The sequence below is a fragment of the Anomaloglossus baeobatrachus genome, chromosome 1 (genome assembly GCF_048569485.1).
Source record: "Anomaloglossus baeobatrachus isolate aAnoBae1 chromosome 1, aAnoBae1.hap1, whole genome shotgun sequence".
Lineage (NCBI taxonomy): Eukaryota > Metazoa > Chordata > Amphibia > Anura > Aromobatidae > Anomaloglossus > Anomaloglossus baeobatrachus.
Genome location: NC_134353.1, coordinates 370,595,568 through 370,619,615, shown reverse-complemented (window position 1 = coordinate 370,619,615; position 24,048 = coordinate 370,595,568). Strand labels below are relative to the sequence as shown.

The 24,048-nt window shown below is 47.7% G+C and overlaps 1 protein-coding gene across 2 annotated transcripts in view; it reads left to right on the top strand.

Moving 5' to 3' along the window:
* Positions 1-24,048, top strand: part of PSD3 (pleckstrin and Sec7 domain containing 3) — a 926,316-nt gene that overhangs the window by 278,450 nt on the left and 623,818 nt on the right. The window contains exon 1 of one of the 2 annotated variants that reach the window (XM_075352480.1): positions 21,379-21,613. The exons of the other annotated variant lie outside the window; for it this stretch is intronic. Coding sequence (XP_075208595.1) covers positions 21,533-21,613 — 81 coding nt within the window. The 5' untranslated portion in view covers positions 21,379-21,532. Of the gene's footprint in view, positions 1-21,378; positions 21,614-24,048 lie in introns of those variants that run through there. 2 annotated transcript variants of the gene reach the window in all.

Below are 24,048 nucleotides of genomic sequence, written 5' to 3'. Positions count from 1 at the left end.
ACCATATTGTGAACACGGTTTATAAAATATCCCCAAAACAATCATGTAATCGCACTTTTTTGCAATCTTTCTGCACTTGGAATTTTTTTGCCATTTTACAGTACACTATATGGTAAAATTATGGTTTCATTTAAAAGTACAACTCATCCCGCAAAAAACAGGCCCTCATATGGCAAGATTGATGTAAAAATAAAAAAGTTACAGCTCTCGGAAGAAGGGGAGCAAAAAAAACAAACGGAAAAACGACCGGGGGTAAAGGGGTTAAAAAAAGGTGGAACATGAATTTCTGTGTAATACGTAACAGCAGAGGGAGAATCTAAAAGCTGGAAGCAGAAATATCACAAATAAATCTGGTCACAGCTTTTCCTCAGTGAGTTCTGTATGTAGTGAAAGAATCAGATTAAGTTTTTATAAGCAGCTATATCCTATATCAGGAAAATTAACCCTTTACAATCAGTTCCTCTTGTACAATAACACTTTACAGGTTTTCGCCTACTTTACAAAGTCAATTAGGGAAAAAACGAAATGTGAGAAGGCTAAAGGTAAAAAGAATACAGTATCCAAACTGCCAGATAAACACAAAAGAAATAATATTTATTCAGAACAGCACATATAAACATTTAATAAGAATTAAAAAGAACACATAAGTTCCATACTCCCAGCCACATGACCGCCGTTCCCGGCTCTGACACCGGCGAACCCTCACAGAGCACAGTGCACATAATGTGAGAATTCACAAGTCTGTAGTCACATAGATTAACACATAGAGGGACTGCAGACCTGTGAATTTTGACCGGACAACCCCTATAAAGATAGTACGATGGTTAAAAAGAGCAGACAAAAATACCCAAGGCAAAAGTAGTAACAGCAAGAAAATGAAAAATGAAACCATTATAATGCAATCAGACCAAGAGGAATCCAAGCCTGGAAAAGAAGGGTCCCGTGACCTCACAAGTTATATCACAAACAGAGGCTTGTTCAATGAATTTCTCCCCCTTAAAAAGGACCATTCACAACTTGCACCATGCCACACAGCTAGGTAAATCAATGTGTGGATGAAGGACCACCCCATCAAAATCCTGTCATGGCCAGCCCAATCTCCAGACCTGAACCCCATTGAAAACCTCTGGAATGTAATCCAGAGGAAGATGGATGGTCACAAGACATCAAAGAAAAAAGAACTTCTTACATTTTTGCACCAGGAGTGGCATAAGGTCACCCAAAAGCAGTGTGAAAGACTGGTGGAAAGCATGCCAAGACGCATGAAAGCTGTGATTAAAAATCATGGTTATTCCACAAAATATTGATTTCTGAACTATTCCTGAATTAAAACATTAGTATTGTTGTTTCTAAATGATTATGAACTTGTTTTCTTTGCATTCTTTGAGATTTGAAAGCAATGCATTATTTTTGCTATTTTGATCATCTCTCATTTTCAGAAAATAAATACAAAATTTATTGCTTGGAAATTCGGAGACATGTTGTCAGTAGTTTATAGAATAAAATAACAATTTACATTTCGCTCAAAAATATACCTATAAAGAGAAAAATCAGAAAAACTGAAATTTTTGCAGTAATCACTTAATTTTTGCCAGAGCTGTTACTTGGTGGCCATTGCCCAGTTCCGTGCCCTGGGGACGCTTTTTAAAAGGGGATTGCGGCTATGTGGATGGAGCCGCCGCTGCACAGTTCTCACTACTGGGGCTGGTGTTAGTGGCAGCCTGGATGTTAGGCCCTCCGCAAGCAGGGCCAGGCCCCAGAGGATAGGTGATGTAGATGGGTGTTGAAAGAAAGTAGGCTGGTGCTGACCGCAGGTCCTCTTAGTCCCAGTGCCGGTTTAGTGACCTGGTGGCTTCTTTCCCCTGCACCTCTCTTTGGTTGGTGGTTCCCCATGGCTTGGCACGGCTGGCGGTCCCCTCCTGGTAGTCTCTTAATGGTAGTCTGTATGATGGTAGCATGAACCCTGTGGGGTCGAAGTCTTTGGTCCTGTTCCTCGGTTCTCCCTTTGCTACTGTGTCCCGAACTTCAAGGTCAGTGAGGTCCTTGATGGTCCCCTCACTGTGCAGATTTGATCAAGTCTGCCTGGAGCATTTGCCTGACCTAGGATTCTGTACCCCATCGGTGCTGTGGTTCTGGGAGTACTCCACCGTACTCCACCGGCAACCAACCGCCTGAGCCCTCAGGTCACTGTCACACTCCTGTCAGTGCGTCCGCTCACTTCCTCTCTCTGTCACCGACTCTTGAAGACTGACTGTCTGACTGTCTTCTGTATGCCCCTCCCACCTGGTCTTCTATTGGACTGGATCGGCTCCACCTGTAGGTGGCTATCAATTGGTCCAACATTAGCCTAGTACCAGTCTATGGGGAATTTGGGGAAAAAGAGGGATTAACGGGAATGTTTTTGTTGTTACCGGCACTGGTCTTCCGGGTCCCTGGGGGTAGGCCCTGCTTTCTGGTAGGAATGCAGTACCTTGTAGCTCCCTGATGGCTTCAGGGGCGCTACATATATATATATATATATATATATATTTATATATATCTATATATATATATATATATATATATCTATATATATAGATAGATAGATATAAATATATATATATCTATCTGTATATATATATATATATATATATATATATATATATAAAATATATATACACATATATACACTTTTTTATATATATATATATATATATATATATATATACACAGAGACAGAGAGAGAGCGAGGTCTGTAATTTTTATCGCATGTACCTTTCAACCGCAACAGAATAAAAAAAAAAATCATATTGCATGAATTTTAAATAGTTTTCATTTTATTACATGAAATAAGTGTTTGACCAACCAGCACTTTCTGGCTCTCACAGACCTGTTATTTTTTCTTTAAGAAGCCCTCCTACTCTGCACTCATTACCTGTATTAATTACACCTGTTTGAACCCGTTACATGTATAAAAGACACCCGTCCACACACAATCAATCAACCACAACCTCTCCACTATGGCCAAGACCAAAAAGATGTCTAAGAACACCAGGGACAAAATTGTAGACCTGCACAAAGCTGGGATGGGTTAGGGGACAATAGGCAAGCAGTTGGGTGAGAAGGCAACAACTTTTAGTGCAATTATTAGAAAATGGAAGAAACACAAGATGACTGTCAATCTTTCTCGATTTGGGGCTCCATGCAAATTCTCGCCTTGTGGGATAAGGATGATTCTGAGAAATAAGCCCAGAACTACCCAGATGGACCTAGTCAACGACCTGAAGAGAGCTGTGACCACAGGCTCAAAGATTACCGTTAGTAACACACTACGCTGTCATGGATTACAATACTACAGGGCACACAAGGTCCCCCTGCTCACGCCAGCACATGTCCAGGCCCGGTTGAAGTCCAGCAATGACCATTTGGATGAGCCAGAGGAGTCATGGGAGAAAGTCATGTGGTCAGATAAGACCAAAATAGAACTTTTTGGTATCAACTGCACTCATGTTTGGAGGAAGAAGAAGGATGGGCACAACATCAAGAACACTGTCCCAACCATAAAGCGGGGGTGGAAATATTATACTTTGGGTGTGCTTTTCTACAAAGGGAACAGAATGACTGCACCGTATTGAAGGGAGGATGGATGGTGTCATGTATCGTGAGATTTTGCCCAACAACCTCTTTTCCTCAGTAAGAGCATTGAAGATGACTTGTGGTTGGGTCTTTCAGCATGACAGTGATCCAAAACACACAGCCATGGCAACGAAGGAGTGGCTCTGTAAGAAGTATTTCAAGGTCCTGGAGTGGCCTAGCCCATCACCAGACCTGAACCCATTAGAAAACCTTTGGAGGGAGCTGAAACTCAATGTTGTCCAGCAACACCCAAAACCTGAAAGATCTGCATGGAGGAGTGGGCCGAAATCCCTGCTGCAGTCTCTGAAAACTTGGTCAAGAACTACAGGAAATATCTGACCTCTGTAATTGCAAACAAAGGTTTATGTACCAAATATTAACTTCTGTTTTTCTATTGTATCAAATACTTATTTCCTCCAACAAAATGCAAATTAATTATTTAAAAATCATACAATGGGATTTTCTGGATTTTTTTTCTTAATTCTGTCTGTCTATGACAGTTGAGGTGTACTTACGATAAAAATTACAGACCTCTCCATTCTTTGTAGGTGGGAAAACGTGCAAAATTGACAGTGTATGAAATATTTATTTTCCCCATTGTTTATGTGTTTATATATAAACAATGGCAATCTAAATCGCTGTTCCTAGCCACGTCCATGTTGAAAAAAATGGAGCTGATATAAAAAAATAATTATTACGGAAATGGGAACAAGCTTTAAAATTTATTTCTGTGGTCCTTTTTGGTTGTGAAAAAAAAAATGGGAATGATATCACCTAATATCAGCAAAAAAAAAAAAAAGAGAGCGTGAAAGTAATCTAAAAATTAGGACCCGGATATCTTTATTCAAAAATTATTTGAATATCCAAACAATAAAATAATCTTACAGTGCCTTAAACCACATTTACATGAAAAAAAACAAACCCAGAGAATGTGGTCAGGAAGGTGGCTAAGTGGCCTCGTCGGGAACTTCTTAAAATGCCCGTAAATATTAGACTAATGTTAGCCGATCTTGGCAATTTAGTTGAGATAAGCTGACTATTTACTGTGTATTAAATAGTCAGTTGCTATATAAGAAAATTTATAACATTACATACAGTATATAAAATGTAAAAGTTTTATTTTCTGAAAACTTACAGAGAACCAATCACCAGGATTTTAGTATATAAGCTAAAGCCAGTGCTATACTGGCACTATCAGGCTGAGTCTATACATACCTTTAGTGGTCAGCTCTGATGTTCTGGTTTTGAAATGCAAGAAAGTAAAGTTTATAAAATCATCAGCTTGTTGAGTGACAGCAGCTGAGGAGCAGATAATATCTGGGGGATATTCATAGTTATCTCCTCCCTTTGTTAGAATTAGCATAAGTATTATATAATCGATGTAATTTTTCTCTTCCAGGACCTGTGGTGAGGTCATACCCATGTGATCACAAGGGGCGGTGTCTCAGAGTAGAGGAAAATGTTGCTTCGTGATATCAGTTTTGTTGGCTGAGGCCCCGCCCCATCTGGTCACATAGGTCACCACAGGTCCTGGAAGAGAAAAGTGAATCGATGGTAAAATACTTATGCTAATTCTAACGGGGAGGGGATAACTATGAATACCCCCCAGATATTATCTGATCCTCAGCTGCTGTCACTCAAGAAGCTGATGATTTTAAAACTTTACTTTCTTGGATTTCAAAACCTAAACATCCGAGCTGACCACTACAGGTATGCAGAGAATCAGCCTGATAGTGCCAGTATAGCACTGGCTTTAGGTTATATAGGAAAATCCTGGTGATTGGTTCCCTTTAATACCTTTTGGGTTTAAGTTGTGTGTTAAAAGCAGTTCTTTTTTTGGAAAAAAATATTTGCTGGTACGCATCTCTGAGGCGAGGAGCGGGGGGGGGTGCTGTCAGGCGCGCCGCCGGCCAACATTGAGTAGCGGGGGTGCGGCGGGGTGTGCCGGTGCCAGTGGAGGGAGTGGACGATCATGTGAGCACAAGTATGAGATTTGTATACTTCTGGCCACATTCTGGTTTGATGTGTCCAGCCTCAGTCAATTCATTTTCTTTGAGCATGTCTGTTCAGCACGTGACCACATCTATGTAAATCACATACTTGCAGCTTCATAACCTCCCACTCTCACCTCGGGCACCAGAGATTCCTGACTGCGGGCAGTGTGCACACTGTGAGAATTCAGAAGTCTGCAGTCACATAGAGTGACACATAGTGACTGCAGACTCATCACAAATTTGCACAACCCCTTTAATGCACAACATGAATAAAAACATTTTAACCCTTAACTTGTCAGACGGCACAAGACTTAATTAAAGATTGTCCACTACTTTAACATTAATGACCTTTCCTTAGGATAGGTCACCAATGTCTGACTGGTCAGGATCCGTCCCCTGGCACCCCCGCCAATCGCCTGTTCTAGGTGCCGTGCCGGTGGTGGCAGGTGGCCGGAAGTGCTCAGTTCTGGATCTGCTCCATCTTCTGATAGTGGCAGCAGTCTCCTATTAAAATTAATAAGGCGAATGTGCAGTACCCGGCCGCGGACACCATCAGAGGACGGAGCAGATCCAGAAAAAAGTATTTCCGGCCACCTGCATCAAGATCAGCTGATAAGTGGTGGTCCCATTGCGCTCACATCAGAAGCAATGCGCAAGTGGGACCAAGGCCTAATGATAAGACATTGTCAGTATCACAAATAAACATTTACATTCAGGTACCTTATAGATGATGTTGTTTCCGGTTGTTTCTTTCTATTCACCTTGTCCTGACACAATGATGACTTTTCACATTCACATCTCGTCTCTGCAGATTTCCATCTTCTAGGGTCTTCTGCAGCACATCCCGACACGATGCCCCTAAAATAGCAGAATGATTATAATACTTATTCTTAAAAATATCTGCCCAACACTGTTCCCCTGAATAAATAATGGCCCCTCAGTATTCTCTGCACAAAATGTGGCCCACACTGTCCCTCTTATGGTACATGGCCTTCATATTCCCTCTTTTCAAACTGAGCCTACTGTTTACAGTGTCCTTTACACTGTGTCCCCTTATACTGCACCGTCTTTATACTGTGCCCTCATCACACTCCCCCTCCTTGCTATAACCTCACACTGTCCTCCCATTCTCCCCCTCTCCATACCACCCCCTCCACTACCCAGTCTTTATTCTGTGCCCCTCACATTCTTCTCATCCCTTCCTGTCTCCTCACTACCTCCTGTGTGTCCATATACTTTTCCACCTCACTCCCCATCCTGCCCACTTGCTCCTCATACCATGTCACTCTTTATTCTGTGTCCTCAAAATTTCTTTCTAGTTTGCTCCACATCCTCTCTGTCCCCATGCATCACCCCTCATCCTCTCTGTCCCCATGCATGAAACCTCATCCTCTCTCTCTCCCTGCATGAAACCTCATCCTCTCTCCCCCATACATGAAACCTCATCCTCTCTCTCCCCATGCATGAAACCTCATCCTCTCTCCCCATGCATGAAACCTCATCCTCTCTCTCCCCATGCATGAAACCTCATCCTCTCTCTCCCTATGCATGAAACCTCATCCTCTCTCTCCCCGTACATGAAACCTCATCCTCTCTCTCCCCATACATGAAACCTCATCCTCTCTCTCCACCATACATCACCCCTCATCCTCTCTCCCCATGCATGAAACCTCATCCTCTCTCCCCCATACATGAAACCTCATCCTCTCTCTCCCCATGCATGAAACCTCATCCTCTCTCCCCATGCATGAAACCTCATCCTCTCTCTCCCCATGCATGAAACCTCATCCTCTCTCTCCCCATGCATGAAACCTCATCCTGTTGTGAATGTTAGTTATGTTTTGGCTGCTAGGAGGCTCCCTCTGGTGGCCAGGAATGGTTTGGACTTGGACCAGGTGTGTTGTGCAGTGGGTGTTTCCTTTGCTAACTCTCTGCTTATTTAAGTCCTGGTCTGATTGCAGGCTGCTGCCGGATGTCAGTTGTTCTTTGTATCTCTAGCCTGCTTAATCCTGCTCTACACCACATTTACTCCAGATAAGTGCTTGCTCTTTATTTATTGTCTGGTTCTTTTGCTTATCTGGGTTTGTCATTTGTTGTGGTTGGTTTCAGTTTATTTCCTTCCAGGGATTTTCCCCCTCAGTGGATTGTTGAGGAACTCCCTGCAGTTCTGTGTGGAGTATAGCTCCTTTGGGTCCATGTGTTTGTGGCTTGTTGAATTTGTTATAATTCTTGTTTTCTGTTCATTGGTATGACAAGGGCACCTGGTATAGGACGGAGTTCAGATCGAGCGATCTGAGGGCCTTTTTGTACTATCAGGAAGTTGGTATTTTGCAGGGTTTTTCTCTGGCCACCATCAGTCCCTTTCCTGTCCTTTCCTATTTTAGTCAGCGGGGGCCTCACCTTTTGCTAATCCTGTCATCTACCTGTGTATTGTGTTTTTCCTATATCACCGCAGTCTTTGAATGTGGGGGGCTAGCTATTCTTGTCTATTTTCTGAGGCAGAGAGTTATTCATCTTTTCTACCTTTAGGATAGTTAGTTCTCCGGCTGGGTTCGCGGTGCACAGGATGTTAGTTCACCCCTCGGCTACTTCTAGTTGTGATGGTTAGTAAGGGGATGGCGGCCAGATTAGTTGCCAATGCTCTTGCCACCTTTTGCCAATGATTTGTGGTGGTCTTCCATGGTTCCGGATCATAACATCATCCTTTCTCTCCCCATACATCACCCCTCATCCTCTCTCCCCATGCATGAAACCTCATCCTCTCTCTCCCCATGCATGAAATCTCATCCTCTCTCCCCATGCATGAAACCTCATCCTCTCTCTCTTCATGCATGAAACCTCATCCTCTCTCTCCCTATACATCATCCCTCATCATTTCTCTCTCCATGCATGAAACCTCATCCTCTCTCTCCCCATACATCACCCCTCATCCTCTCTCCCCATGCATGAAACCTCATCCTCTCTCTCCCCATACATGAAACCTCATCCTCTCTCTCCCCATACTCTGTCCACAGATAGTTCCCTCCCCCATCCATACTGTGTATATACATATTGCACCTCCCCACCCTCTGTCCCCCCCATAGTGTGTGCACAGATGGTTCCCTCTCCCACCCTCTGTCCCTCCATAGTGTGTCCACAGATAGTTCCCTCCCCCACCCTCTCTCTCCCATACTGTTTCATAAATACTCCCCTCTTACCCCATAATGTTCCTCCGTCCGTGTCTTCAGCTCCACACTGGAGCACTTCTCAGCGTTTCTCTGCCGCCTCCACGCTGCGGTGCTGACTTCCGGGTCAGCAGTCTGATCAGCTGACCTGATCACATGACAGCCATCGCGCTGACCCGGAAGTCAGCGCCGACGTCACCGCTTCAATTGTCCTCGCGTCTGACAGACACAAGGACAATTGCAGTGGGAGCCGCGCGCTGCACTTTCTATGAGTGCGGCTGTCAGCGTGACAGCTGCGCTCAGAGAATAGCGGCTCCCACCCGGCAGACATCCACACCACCGTATCATGCAGCCTGACAGCGCCCCCTAGAGACGCCTCTGGCTTGTGCCTTCACTCCACATGGCTAATTTGTATAGTTTACAAATTAGCCATGTGGACAGAGCCAGAGGCGCTCTTCAGATTTTCCGGTACGCCGTACCGGCGCGTACCACCGCAAAAAAAAGCACTGGTTAAAAGTAATCTGTCAGCAGGTTTTTGCTATGTAAGCTGAAGTCAGCATGCTACAGGGGTTAACACAGAAAGTACAGGCATGCCTGTCTTGTCACAGTCCAATCTTTTCTTTATTTGTTATGTTTGTTTAAGCAGCAGGACAATTGTCATTACCAGACTAGAAACTCCAACACACCCCTACTGTGATTTACAACTTACTGTCAATGTGCAATCTCTATTGAGAGCCTGGTGTGTATGTGTGTGGGGGGGTGGGGGCAGCTCTCTGCACTCTGCTACTAGACTTTAATCTGAAAATTCAGATATTGTCAGACAGTAATCTAAGTGATGCATCGTTGAATCCAGAATCTCCTATCCTATATCATGTTGCTTTCAGATGAGGTAGCAAAAACCTGGTGACAGATTCCCTTTAAGTTGGTCAGCACTGTTCTAGGCTATGCTAGCTGGTTGAACTCCAAACATTCTGATAATTCTGATTAGTTGTAAAGCAGTAAGTTTGCAATAGATCATCAAAAGCTATACTGTTCCTTGGACATAACGTCAAACATAAACTGCACTAAAGCAGTTTTCGTATATTTTTAAACTACTGTATCTGAAGAAATTCTGTGTACATCTGGTTTTAGTCCCTATAGGCTGTAGTACATACCGTATCAATAGAAGTAGGAGTCGTGGGAAATCCGGGAAAGTTCAGCATTCTGCTTCTGCCAATCAGTGCGGCTTCAGATATTTTTTTCCCTTTTAAATAGTGTTCTTCAGTATATATGATGTTGTGCCGGTAATATATATACAGTAGTGTCAATGATAATGCCGGTAATATAAATGTATTATTCAAGGAAATCCACCACAAAGAAAGAAAGAAAGGGCGGCTCAACTCCAAAATCCGTAAAAACTTAGATTTTTTTCCAAAAAGGTGTGCATAAAATAGACAGTGGTGAAGCCGGGTGCGGGCTCCCCCAGAATTACGGTTCTTTTGCGCTCAACATGCGCTTCTATGGACCCGGGTTAATCATGCTAACGACAATCTGATCAAACTCTGACAGTGTCAGCTTAGGCTCTGGATCCGGCACACTCCAGTACAGTGTTAATACAGTACAATGGCATCGTGGCAAGCTCCGGTCACATACTCCGGTCACATGACAACATGTGACCGGAGGTTGCTGCGATGCCGTTGTACTGTATTACACTGTACTGGAGTGTGCCGGATCCGGGAACAAGGCAAAATGCCGGATGTGTGAAACTAGCCCTAAGCAGGCTTTACACGCTACGAGATCGCTACAGCAATCTCGTTGGGGTCACGGATTTTGTGACGCACATCCGGCCGCTGTAGCGATCTCGTTGTGTGTGACTCCTAGGAGCGATTTTGGATCATTGCAAAAACATCCAAAATCGCTCCTCGTTGACATAGGGGTTCTCTCCCAATTATCGCTGCTGTCGCTATGGCGAAGTTGATCCTCGTCCTTGCGGCAGCACACATCGCTACGTGTGACGCCGCAGGAACGAGGAACCTCTCCTTACCTGCCATACGCCAGCAATGAGGAAGGAAGAAGGTGGGCGGGATGTTCGTCCCGCTCATCTCCGCCCCTCCGCTTTGATTGGGCAGCCGCTTAGTGACGTCGCTGTGACGCCGAGAAGGTAAGTACCTGTGACGCTGCTATAGCGATAATGTTCGCTACGGCAGCAATCTTCACATATCGTAATAACGATAGGGGCGGGTGCTATCACGCTCGCCATTACTAGCATCGGCTAGCGATGTCGCAGCGTGTAAAGCCACCCTTAGTGTGATCCAATTCTGTCATAAGAGCAGCACACTGTGAGGAGAAGATGGAGAACAGAATTTCTCCATCTTCTCTATTCTGTGAATCTGCAGATGTCATCCGAGTGCAGTCCGATGATTTCCATACACCCAAAGACTTACACATCAAATCGTAGCATGCCGTGATTTTTTTTCTCATGCCGAAACTGTATGAGAAAAAGACATTTATCAGCACTGCTCTATTGAATAACATTGGTCTGAGAGTTAAAAAAATAGCACTCATTTGATTTATACAGTGGTGTGAACCTGGTCTTAACGCCTTCACACAAGTTTTTTATCTTCATTTTAAAACTTACCTAAAGAAACACACTAAGGTACCAGTTCATCAAAATATTTTTGACAGATTTCTGACACAAAATACTTTGAAAAGTCATGACATTTCTGCACAACTCAAAGTTGTTCAAGTATTTTGAGACTTTTGGCATTTTCACACCAGACCCTGTCTGATATGCCAAAGTGGGGGGAACATGGCAGAAATGGGACATGGCGAAGAACACCCGACAAATTCTTCAAAGTTAAGCTAGAAATGTACTCCAGTCCTTAAAGGGGTACTTCAGGAAGATAAAACATTCCTCTAATGGCCATGCCCTTATAAACTATAAAGATGAGATCCATAGTGCTGTTCCCCACCCTCACAGTAGCTGTAATTCAGAGTGATGCAGGAGCTGCTCCTTGCTTCTCCTGCTTTCTTCTGGGATGTTACATTATGTGACGCCCCAGAGCTATGTGGTACTCGGTCCCGGACCGTATATGTACGGAGATGCTGTGTCACGGTTGCGTAACGGTCGGTGCCCGGTTCCGTGACCCTGGGGGTCGCTTTTTAAAGGGGGATTATATACAGGGGAGATTAAAGAGTTTATATCGTGATGCCACTAGCGGGTTGCGGTTATGTTGATGGAACTGCCGCTGCACAGTCTGTTACCACTGGGGCTGATGGTGATGGCAGCCTGGATATTAGGCCCTCCGCAAGTAGGGTTGGGCCCCAGGGAGTGAATGGTGGGATCCGGCGAAGAAAGAAGGAAGACCACACGATGGGGATGCAGTGAAACTTCTGTTTTTACTCACAGTAGTGTTTTTACTCACAGTAGTGTTGAGCTCTGGTTTTGAGGACGGCTGGTTCAGACCCCTGGTCCCTTTTGTCCCAGTGCCGGTGTGGTAACCTTGTGGTTTTCTTTCCTCGGCACCTCTCACTGGTTGGTGGAACCCTGTAGCTTGGAGCGTTTGTAGGTCCCTTACTGTCTGTCGGCAGTCTCTCGTCCAGCAGGCAGTGCGAACCCTGTAGGGTCGGTGTTCTGTCCCGGTCCCTGGCTCAATCTTTACTACTGGTGCCCCCTGGATTCTTGGGTCAGTGATCTCCTTGAAGGTCCCCTCACTGTGCAGTTATTTGTCAGGTTGCCTGAAGCTTTCGCCTGGCCTCGGGCCCTGTGCCCCGTCAGTTCTCTGGTTCCAGGGGTATCTGGTTGTAACCTCTCTGGCAACCACTCTCCTACACCACCTAGGTCACTGCTACACGACCCCGTCTCGAGACACATCCGTCACTACCAGACTCCTCCGTCGTTCTGTCTGTCTTCTCCCACCTCTGGGTGGCCATCCATTGGGTCCCAGACTAGTCAGTCATCCCTAATTGGGAGTGGGAACTGGGGATGTTATGTGTTTTAGTGGTACCGGCACTGGTCTTCCAGGTCCCTGGGGGTAGGCCCTGCATCTTTGTCAGGATGCAGTACATAGTAGTGCCATGAGGGGTTCAGGGGCACTACAATTACACATCAGGGGGTGTAGCCTGCTCCATGCTATTAAGCCCTGATAATATCAGCCTCCCTGCAGCCCAAAAACAGTGGGCGAGGTGGTGACATGGTGGGGGTGTGGCCTGACTGCTCCACACTGTTAGTCACAGCAAGCACCCCTGATAATATCTGCCTCCTTGCAGTCTCTGAACAAGGGGCAGGGCAGGAGCATGACCTGTTCCATGCTGTTAGTCACAGCCAGCCCTTTATAATATATGCCTCCCTGCAGTCTAAGAACAGGGGTATTGTGGGATTGTGGCCTGCTCCATGCTGTTAGTCACAACCAGCCCCCTGCCTCCCTGCAGTCTGAGAACAGTGGGCACGGTGGGGTGTGGCCTGCTCCATGCTGTTAAAGCCAGCTCTCAGATAATATCTGCCTCCCTGCAGTCTGAGAACAGGGGCATGGTGGGGGCATGGCCTGCTCCTTGCTGTTAGTAACAGCCAGTGTGAAATGGGCAGCAGGGTGCGGCAGCAGCTATGGCAGGTACTGCCGTCTTTCTGCAGCACGGCCCTGGATCAGTTCTTTGCACAGCCACCCCCTCTCTAACGCAGGGGAAGGGTTGCTGGGACTTGTGGTGAGGGGAACTTACTTGCAGGCCGGAGGCCAGGACTTGTTCTTGCCAATTGCAGCAGGTCCCAGTGCCCTCAAACACCATATGCAGACACAGTCTTTTTCCTTAAAGAACAACAGATCTTTACTGGATACATTCAGTATCACATACAGTACTTCATCTCGCCATAGGTGGGCACACATCTTGAATGTCACTGGGAACATACAACGTCTCTTCAGTAATGCCTTCACAGTGTACTCTTGTTCTCAATCGGGGTTTCCAATAGCAACCGGTATTGTTTTCAATTTGCCGGTTTGCCACTTCCCTGGTAGTCAGGCCTTCGAGCCCCTCATCCCCTCTATCCTGCTTCACTCTTCAACACAGATTCAAGAATTCCTTCAGGGATCCCTTCGTCCCACCCACAGGGATTTAGCTATAAGCTCTGATGGGATCCTTTGGGGCAGCACTCCTATGGTTCCAATTTGCCAGGACCTACTCCCGCCGTGGGAGCCCACTAACCTTCAGCCGATAGAGGGGGGGGTCTTTGGGTATCTGCCAGGGGGTGACCACCATCCAGGCCGTTCGGACTTCACCCTTTTGGGACGTGGTTCGCTCAGCCTAACTCTCACCAGGGCCCCACATGTCCGGTAACGGGATTTGATCCAGCGGATCCAAATTAATCAAAGGTATCGGGGTCTTCTTCTCTCACCTCTCTCATATGTGGGTTCTCACTCTCCCATCAGGACTCTCCTGCTCTTCCCTGTGTGCTCCCCTTTTTGTGTCCTACTCTCCTCCCACACTAACCCCTTCCTGCCTAGCAGGCACCAGGGAAGTGGCTTTACACAGGGTGGCCACCTAGTGGAAAAATACACACACACATTAAACATGAATATAACTGGTTTGCAGGTCTGGGGTGGGCCGAGACATGTACCACCTCACAACAGTCCCCTGATAATATCTGCCTCACTGCAATCCGAAAACAGGGGGTGTGGTGGAGGCGTAGTGGGCTGTGGCTTGCTCCCTCCTCTAGGACTGCATGGAAGCAGATATTGGGGGCTGGCTGTTACTAACAGCACAGGACAGGCCATAACCCCACCATGCCCCATGATGTGTGATGTAAAGGGAGGGGGAGCACCAGTTAGTAGATCCAGCGATACCCTGCATTACAGCTATTGTTATTGTGGGGAACAGCACTATGGATCTCATCTTTATAGTTTATGAGGGCATGGGCATTAAAATAATTTATTATCTCCCCGTTGTACCCTGTACTAACAATTCTGGCAAGGGACATGGAGGTGCACACTTGTGATAAGATGCTACAAAGTCATTTAGGCATATGCCTATGTAGCTCCCCGGAGCCACTCAGGGCACTACTAGGAACTGCATCCTCACCAGGATGCAGGGCCTACGCCCAGGGACCTGGAACACCAGTGCCAGTAACACCTGCACACACCAAAACCCTAGTTTCCACTCCACACCAGGGGTAATTGGCTAGTCAGACCCAAAGGGGATGGTCACCTAGAGGGCGGAGCCAGTCCAGGGGACTAGACAACCTGGTGGTAGGGGACTGAAAAGAGTCAAGGCTAGAGAGTGAAGAGTAGAGATGTGCCTAGAGCTGGGTCATGTAACGGTGGCCCGGGGAGAGTGGTCGCCAGGGAAGGTACACCCGAGTACCGCTGGGACCAGAGCACCGACAGGTCACAGGGCCCTAGGTCAGGCATCAGTTTCATGCGGTCTGGCAAATACCTATGCAGTGAGGGGACCTTCACGGACCTCACTGACTCACAAATCCGGGGCATCAGCAGTAAAGCGAGGATCAGGGTTCGGGACCAAGGACCAGCCCTACAGGGTCCACACTGCTCACCGTACGGACAAGGAGACTGCCAAAAAGAACAGTCTAGGCCCCCAAACCTTCTTCAAGCTATGGGGACCCAACCACACTGAGGGTACCAGGGACAGAGCAACCAAGTCATCAAACTGGCACTGGAACTACAGGGACCTGAATCAGCTGTCCAAGGGCCCAACTGTGAGTAAAGAACTGTTAAACTGCAACCCCCGATGTGGCCTCCCTTATTCAGCGAAAGTCTCCATCATACATCTCCCGGGCTCAGTCCTACCTGTGGAGGGCCTACCACCACAGCTGCCATTACCACCAGCCCTAGAGATAATCAACTCAGCAGCGGCAGTTCCACCATTTTAACTGCAACCCGCAGGTGGCGTTACACAAATGGCTTTAATCTCCCCTGTAAATACTCCCCATTAAAAAGCACCCAGGGTTACGGAACCGGGCAACTGCCACCAAACACCTGTGACACAGCATCGCCCGTAAATATACGGCCTGGGATTGAGTACCTCATAGCCCTGGGCGACACACCTATAATGAACTTGTCCTATTCTATTCAATTGTTGATGTTATTATTATGGGACAATTTGAACAGTCTTGTTCTTGCCATTGAAAGAAGCCTTACAAAAGAGAAAAAAGCTAAATAGTTAGAACATATTTAGAGCATATCTAGCATTTACAGTATGTTTTATAGGCTGCAAATGAAAAGTCTGGCTACAATTATTAAAAAAAGGACACAAATCTCACTAAAAGCTCATCAAAATGCTGTGTAGGATGCTAACCTATGGGCATTCATCACATTGAACCATGTGACGTCAGGAAATCAAAGCAAATATTTTTCGCTCATGTAAAATAATTTTGGACTATAGTACAACATTCATGGAGCAAAAGTGGTGCTTCTCCCTTAGGTGGAGGTGACAGAGAATTGGCACTGATGCCATGTTGTGTTTATTAGGGTGGGGGTCTGTTTTGACATAGTGTGCGGACACAAGCTAACATCACAGGCGTGATATGTGTGTGTCGCGGGCGGAGGAGGGGACGCTGCGCTCTCCCACTGCTCGGGTCCGGCTGCTGCTGCTGCTGCTGCTCGGCGGTGGCTCGAGCGGTGGGCCGGATCCCGGGGACTCGAGCGGCGTTCCTCGCCCGTGAGTGAAAAGGGGTAGGGATTGGTTGGATGGTGGATTTGAGTATTGTCCATGACGCCACCCACGGTTGTGGTGATATTGGTGACACCACCGCTGCTCTGGACGGGGATCCCGGGAGCGGTGACAGGGAGCAGCTTTGTTGTTAGTTCTCCCCTCCGTGGGTAGGGGGTTGGTTGTCCCGGGGCCCAGTGATGGGGGAAGGGATGGATGGCAGGCGGGTTACGGGGCCCGGTGAGGTGCAGGGTCGCAGGGGCAGCACTGTGCCGCACGGCACGGTGGTACTCACTGAGCCATTGATGAGGACACAGTTCTCGGTAAAACACACGGCTGGATGGACAGGTCCCACAGACGGCTGCGGTGGTTTCTGCTCCCGGCAGGTTGATGGTGACTGCCCTTCCCTGCACCTATGTACGGTAGATGGTTACGATGGGTTCCCACCGGTAACCCGCTCCCCAGCCTGGATATGGGCTGGAGGAGCCCCTTTTTGCCCGCAGGCTCTGGCCCTAGAAAACGGTTGCCTTGGCGGTGGCGGTGTCTCCCTCTCACGGTTGGGCTGTTGCCTTTTGTAGGTACTTGGCTGCTGGGGAACCCAGGAGGTTCCCTTCGCTGGCGGATTCAACAAATTCACGGCGACTCCTAGCCTTGTCAGGGTCCGTAAACCCCTGCCAGATGGTGCTGACTTCACCTTGTGTACCGGTCCGGTACCGCCGGGCCACCGCCCGTCCACGGTCCTTACGGTAAACTCCGATCGGTCACTCCTGCAGACGGTCACCACCGTCTGCCAACCTTGCTGTACCGCCCGGGCCACACACCCGGACGCTGTCAGTTAGTTGCTCCACTACCACTTCACCTCCTTCCACTTTCACCTCCAAACCTGTTCTCTCTACTTTTCCCGCCTCCAGGACTGTGAACTCCTCGGTGGGCGGGGCCAACCGCCTGGCCCACCCCCTGGTGTGAACATCAGCCCCTGGAGGAAGGCAACAAGGGTTTTTGTCTGACTTCGGTGTGCCTGACCGGGAGTGTGGGGTGTGTGGGTGTTGTTCTCTGTGGCCCCTGGCTTGTCCAGGGCGCCACATTCCCCCTTAGTTAAAGGCAGACCGTCCGCGGGCTGCCCGTCCATCACCGGTTTTATTTTCACAAACTGAAAAATAGAAAAGGTAAAGCGGTAACACATTACAATTATATTAACAACTTCCCACATCGGGAGGTACTCTTACTTAAACATTACGGTTACGGCTTCCGCTCTCTCCAACTCAAGCAACCTGGCCCTGATGCTGCCCCTAAGCAAACAGGCAGCAGCCCTTGACCCCAGTCCAGCACAAGTTGCCCGAGCGGGTTCTGTCCTTTTCAGGGGACCCACGTCCATGGGGAACCCCTGAAACCCCCAGAGGATCGCCACCGGTTCCGGTGGTGGCTGGGCCCCAGCCTGCTCCACTGCGGGCCCTTCCTCCAATCTGCCTCTCCGGAGGCAGTCACGGTAGAAGCCACAACAACATTATTTACATGCCACTAGTTTGTGGTTGCCCTGCTAGTTCTCGGGCCTGTTCATAAGGAGTCCCTTATGCAACTCTTGTAGACAGTCCCCTTGGGGACAACGGTGCCGGCAACGACCGGTTTCAATCAAGCAGTAAATCAGGTGAACTTTCACGGTAAATCATTCTTTTATCATTTTCCAAAACTTTAAACACACTGGTGGTCCCAGCGGGGACAACTTGCAGCGGGGCTCCGCTGACTTTGGAGCGGCTACCACCGCAGGGGGTCGGCCCACTCGGGGACCAGTCGATACATCGGGTTCTCCTTCCACAGGCAGTTCAGCCCAGAACCACTGACGGCCGTTAAGAACGGTGGCGGAGGCAGCGTGGTCGGAACCCCCTCCTCCATCAGCGACATTCTCTCTGGGCCTCCGGCTGCGGTACCGGCGCCCGGCTCCCATGCAATCAGGGCTGGTTCTGGGGTTTGGGTGGACTGGTCGCAACGCGGCACGGCCGCAGCGGGCCCTTGCTCACGGGCCCCCACTACGGCAACCATCCTGCGCATTTCCGCCTTCCAGTCCAGCAGCTGCTGCAGGCTCTGCGCCCTCACCTTCAAGCAGAATCTGCCCAGCTCCTGCTCCAGCCACGCAGCGGTCCCGGCGGGGAGCTCACCCGGGCCGCAGTCTTCAAAGGCTACTCCACCTCGGTTCCCCCAAAGCTTGGATGCTCCGGTAGCGGGCACTCTCGAGCTCCAATTCGAGGACGCCGCCATTCTTCCATCCGTGTCCCCCTTAGTCTTTTTCCGGCTCCCCCTCTACAGGGGCGGGGTTTTGGCCTTCGCGCCTCCACTACTCGAGGAGACGCTCGAGCGGGAATTCTTCGCACCTAAGATGGCGGCTTCACAAATTTTCCGGCCGGACACCTTCGGCGGTAACAAGGCGCACCTCTACCAGACGGCAGAGCGGTAAGATCCTGTTCGTGACGCCAAGTTGTCGCGGGCGGAGGAGGGGACGCTGCGCTCTCCCACTGCTCGGGTCCGGCTGCTGCTGCTGCTTGGCGGTAGCTCGAGCGGTGGGCCGGATCCCGGGGACTCGAGCGGCGTTCCTCGCCCGTGAGTGAAAAGGGGTAGGGATTGGTTGGATGGTGGATTTGAGTATTGTCTGTGATGCCACCCACGGTTGTGGTGATATTGGTGACACCACCGCTGCTCTGGACGGGGATCCCGGGAGCGGTGACAGGGAGCAGCTTTGTTGTTAGTTCTCCCCTCTGTGGGTAGGGGGTTGGTTGTCCCGGGGCCCGGTGATGGGGAAGGGATGGATGACAGGCGGGTTACGGGGCCCGGTGAGGTGCAGGGTCGCAGGGGCAGCGCTATGCCGCACGGCACGGTGGTACTCACTCAGCCAATGATGAGGACACAGTTCTCGGTAAAACACACGGCTGGATGGACGGGTCCCACAGACGGCTGCGGTGGTTTCTGCTCCCGGCAGGTTGATGGTGACTGCCTTTCCCTGCACCTATGTACGGTAGATGGTTACGATGGGTTCCCACCGGTAACCCGCTCCCCAGCCTGGATATGGGCTGGAGGAGCCCCTTTTTGCCCGCAGGCTCTGGCCCTAGAAAACGGTTGCCTTGGCGGTGGCGGTGTCTCCCTCTCACGGTTGGCCTGTTGCCTTTTGTCGGGACTTGGCTGCTGGGGAACCCAGGAAGTTCCCTTTGGTGACGGATTCGACAAATTCACGGCGACTTCTAGCCTTGTCAGGGTCCGTAAACCCCTGCCAGATGGTGCTGACTTCACCTTGTGTACCGGTCCGGTACCGCCGGGCCACCGCCCGTCCACGGTCCTTACGGTAAACTCCGATCGGTCACTCCTGCAGACGGTCACCACCGTCTGCCAACCTTGCTGTACCGCCCGGGCCACACACCCGGACGCTGTCAGTTAGTTGCTCCACTACCACTTCACCTCCTTCCACTTTCACCTCCAAAACTGATCTCTCTACTTTTCCCGCCTCCAGGACTGTGAACTCCTTGGTGGGTGGGGCCAACCGCCTGGCCCACCCCCTGGTGTGAACATCAGCCCCTGGAGGAAGGCAACAAGGGTTTTTGTCTGACTTCGGTGTGCCTGACCGGGAGTGTGGGGTGTGTGGGTGTTGTTCTCTGTGGCCCCTGGCTTGTCCAGGGCGCCACATGTGCCTTTACATGGGGCAGTATTTTGGTGTACTTGAGCAGTTGGGTATTGTTCTTTAAGCCAAACTACATTGGCGGAAGAGATGGGAGCATGAGACTCCCTGCACTAGTAGTCCGGGCAAGTGGAATGAGATTGCCCCTGCATGTTGAGCGTAAGGGGCACTTTGCACACTACGACATCGCAGGTGCGATGTCGGTGGGGTCATGTCGAAAGTGACGCACTTCCGGCGTCGCTCTCGACATCGTAATGTGTAAATCCTAGATGATACGATTAACGAGCGCAAAATCGTCGTAATCGTATCATCGGTGTAGTGTCCGGGAATTCCATAATTACGCTGCTGCGATGGTACGATGTTGTTCCTCGCTCCTGCGGCAGCACACATCGCTGTGTGTGAAGCCGTTGGAGCGAGGAACATCACCTTACCTGCTAACCGCAGCTCATGCCGACTATGCTGAAGGAAGGAGATGGGCGGGATGTTTAAGTCCCGCTCTGCTCCGCCCCTCCGCTGCTATTTGCTGCCTGCCGTGTGACGTCGCTGTAACACCGTACGACCCGCCCCCTTAATAAGGAGGCGGTTCGCCGGCCAGAGCGACGTCGCAGGGCAGGGGAGTGCATGTGAAGCTGCGATAATGTTCGCTACACCAGCAATCACAAGATATTGCTGCTGCGATGGGGGCGGGGACTATCACGCTCGGCATCGCAAACATCAGCTTGCGATGTCGTAGTGTGCAAAGTGCCCCTAAGACTAGGAGGTTAGGAGAATGGAGTCTACACACACTGTAGACAGTAGGGTCTGATAGAGATAAACCATATGGGTTACTCCAGTGAGCCACAGTGTAAATAACCTTTATTATAATAATATTAAAAGGGAAGCTACATGGCAGTTCCTATAAACACATATAGCCTAAATCAATCTAGTGGAAATTTTGCAGTCCTAGTAATTCCACAAATATAAGGAGCAGGTCTAGTGGAGGGATCCAGGCATGTGCCTTGGGGTTTTCCCTATTTCAAACACCTTTTGACACCTGCCTTGCCCCACACTGCGTTCTAATGCGAGTAAAATCCATACCTTTTCATTGCCAAGGATGTATGAAATAAATCATGATTTTAAACTTTGCCACAACAAGATAAGAGGGCTTGATTGGATTGTTTTAAAGGGGGTGTCTCATCGGAGTTCTTATTTGGGGCAGGTGCAGAGAGAGAACTGATAAGACACGAGGGAACACAGATTATTGTAGCTATCCTATTTCACTGTTCAGCACGGATTGAAACAAAAGCCAAAGGCTTGAGTCGTGCCGCTGACATCAGTAAAGCTTCCAGAAGCCTAGTGAGCAGCGCAGCTCCGAAGACGTCTTTTATGAATAGTGTCTCAGGGCAGGACAGAAGCCGGTGTAGACCAGAGGCGGCAGTGGGCAATACTGAAAGGACTGGGACCGGACGGTCGTGGCTTTATTGTGAATGCACTTTCTCCATTGCTCTGAAGTGCTGGGGGACAGCTCCAGTGGCAACGTAGAGGAAAAGAAGACCCCCCAATGGACTGTGAGTAGTGATTTATCTGGACGAAGCATTTCTTAGACTCTTAGCTGTCAAATGATATCAGGACCAAAGGTTTATGAGAAATATTCAGGGTGCAGCACTTGTCTGAAGTAAGGGAGCAGGAAGGACATGTTACTTCCTGGATCAGCGTGTAAGGGAGGGGGACCTGCAAGTGACAATAGAAGGAACGAGCCGAGTCTCCTACCATTATCTCCTCCGAGGTGCAGCCTCCAGGGGAGGACTAGGACTGATCCGAACAGTACCGATCAGAAGAGGGGCTCTCTGACTTTGGCCAGATCTGTCCATGTCGAGATAGATATATCTATATCTATCTATCTATCTATCTATCTATATATATGTATATATATATGCACATTTTGGACTTTTATTTTTAGCAGGTGTTATAAGCCTAAGGCTCGGGTCATATGACCATATACAAAATTGTACATTTTTCACCCCAAAAAAAATTTGACGAGTTTTCATCCGTATGCAATCTGAATACCATCCGTTACTCCATTTTTTACGTCCGTATGGAATCCATAATTCTGTTTACTACATCCATATTTCAGATAGTAAGCCGTATGTGATCCGTTTTTTTACGCACACGTTGACTTATAATGGGTGCGTCTGATCCGGAATACAGATCAAAGTAGTGCATACTGATCTGTGTGTATATACTGTACATAGAGAATGTATATTGTTAAAGGAATACTACGGGACACATAATTTCATTCATTAAAGGGGTTGTCCAGGTGATCAGTATCATATCGGTAGAGGTGCTGTACCCCACCGGTAAGCTGTTACATGTTACGGCAGACTAGTATGGATTCCCACACTGTTACGTTGCTCCTTCTGCTTCCATTTCCAGCTACGTACATTGTTTAAATCTGGTGCCTACTGGGCTGATCGATGGGGGTGCTAGCTGTTATAAACCCACTGTCCTAAAATTGATAACATACCATATACTATAGATAGGCCATTATTTAATCACATATAACTGAATAGGATAACTGAAGTGAGCACTAATATATATATTCTGAGTGCAAGCCAAAAAATACATACTATATAAGGATAAGGCTGCACATCAAAGTTAGATAATGGTATAATGCCTCAAGCATATGGAAAAATATTGGAAAATACAATGAAAAATGCTACTTGCTAACTTGAACATGTGAATAATGAATTGCATACCTGCCATGAATATTAGGAAAAAGGAGATATTTAGCAATCGCATTGATCAATGTAACTGAGCCCCAAAACCTCGTCAAGGTATATCTCTATATTGGGGTCCCTAGCTTTATGACCCTAACTGTGTGTCATCTCATTGCAATTAAAAACTGCTGTGGGTGGAGAGGGGTAACCAAGGACTTTCTTATATAGGAGATGGAAAAAACATGGCCGAAAGGGGCGGAGCTGTGTTCACATTCAGAGAAAAAAAAAAACTACATATAACTGAATAGGATAACTGAAGTGAGCACTAATATATATATTATGAGTGCAAGCCAAAAAATATAGAGATATACCTTGACGAGGTTTTGGGGCTCAGTTACATTGATCAATGCAATTGCTAAATATCTCCTTTTTCCTAATATTCATGGCAGGTATGCAATTCATTATTCACATGTTCAAGTTAGCAAGTAGCATTTTTCATTGTATATTCCAATATTTGTCCATATGCTTGAGGCATTATACCATTATCTAACTTTGATGTGCAGCCTTATCCTTATATAGTATGTATTTTTTGGCTTGCACTCAGAATATATATATTAGTGCTCACTTCAGTTATCCTATTCAGTTATATGTAGTTTTTTTTTTTTCTGAATGTGAACACAGCTCCGCCCCTTTCGGCCATGTTTTTTTCCATCTCCTATATAAGAAAGTCCTTGGTTACCCCTCTCCACCCACAGCAGTTTTTAATTGCAATGAGATGACACACAGTTAGGGTCACAGAGCTAGGGACCCCAACATAGAGATATACCTTGACGAGGTTTTGGGGCTCAGTTACATTGATCAATGCGATTGCTAAATATCTCCTTTTTCCTAATATTCATGGCAGGTATGCAATTCATTATTCACATGTTCAAGTTAGCAAGTAGCATTTTTCATTGTATTTTCCAATATTTTTCCATATGCTTGAGGCATTATTTAAGCAGTCCTGGACAACCCATATAACATTAGCTACACATTTGGGAACATTTAGCACTTGTTCACACTCTGCTTTTTGCAGTATGTTTTTCTTGCATAGTAAATGCAACTCTTTGAAGTACCAAAAAATGAATGTGATTCCCAAAGTGTCATCACATGCTGATTTTTATTTTCCTTGAGTCTTTAAACATCAGTGCGTTTTTCAAACGTAACAATAACCATTCAATTGAAAGCATAATATGAAAAAAGCATGAACAACGTACACAAAATGTTGCCAGCCAATACTCTGCATT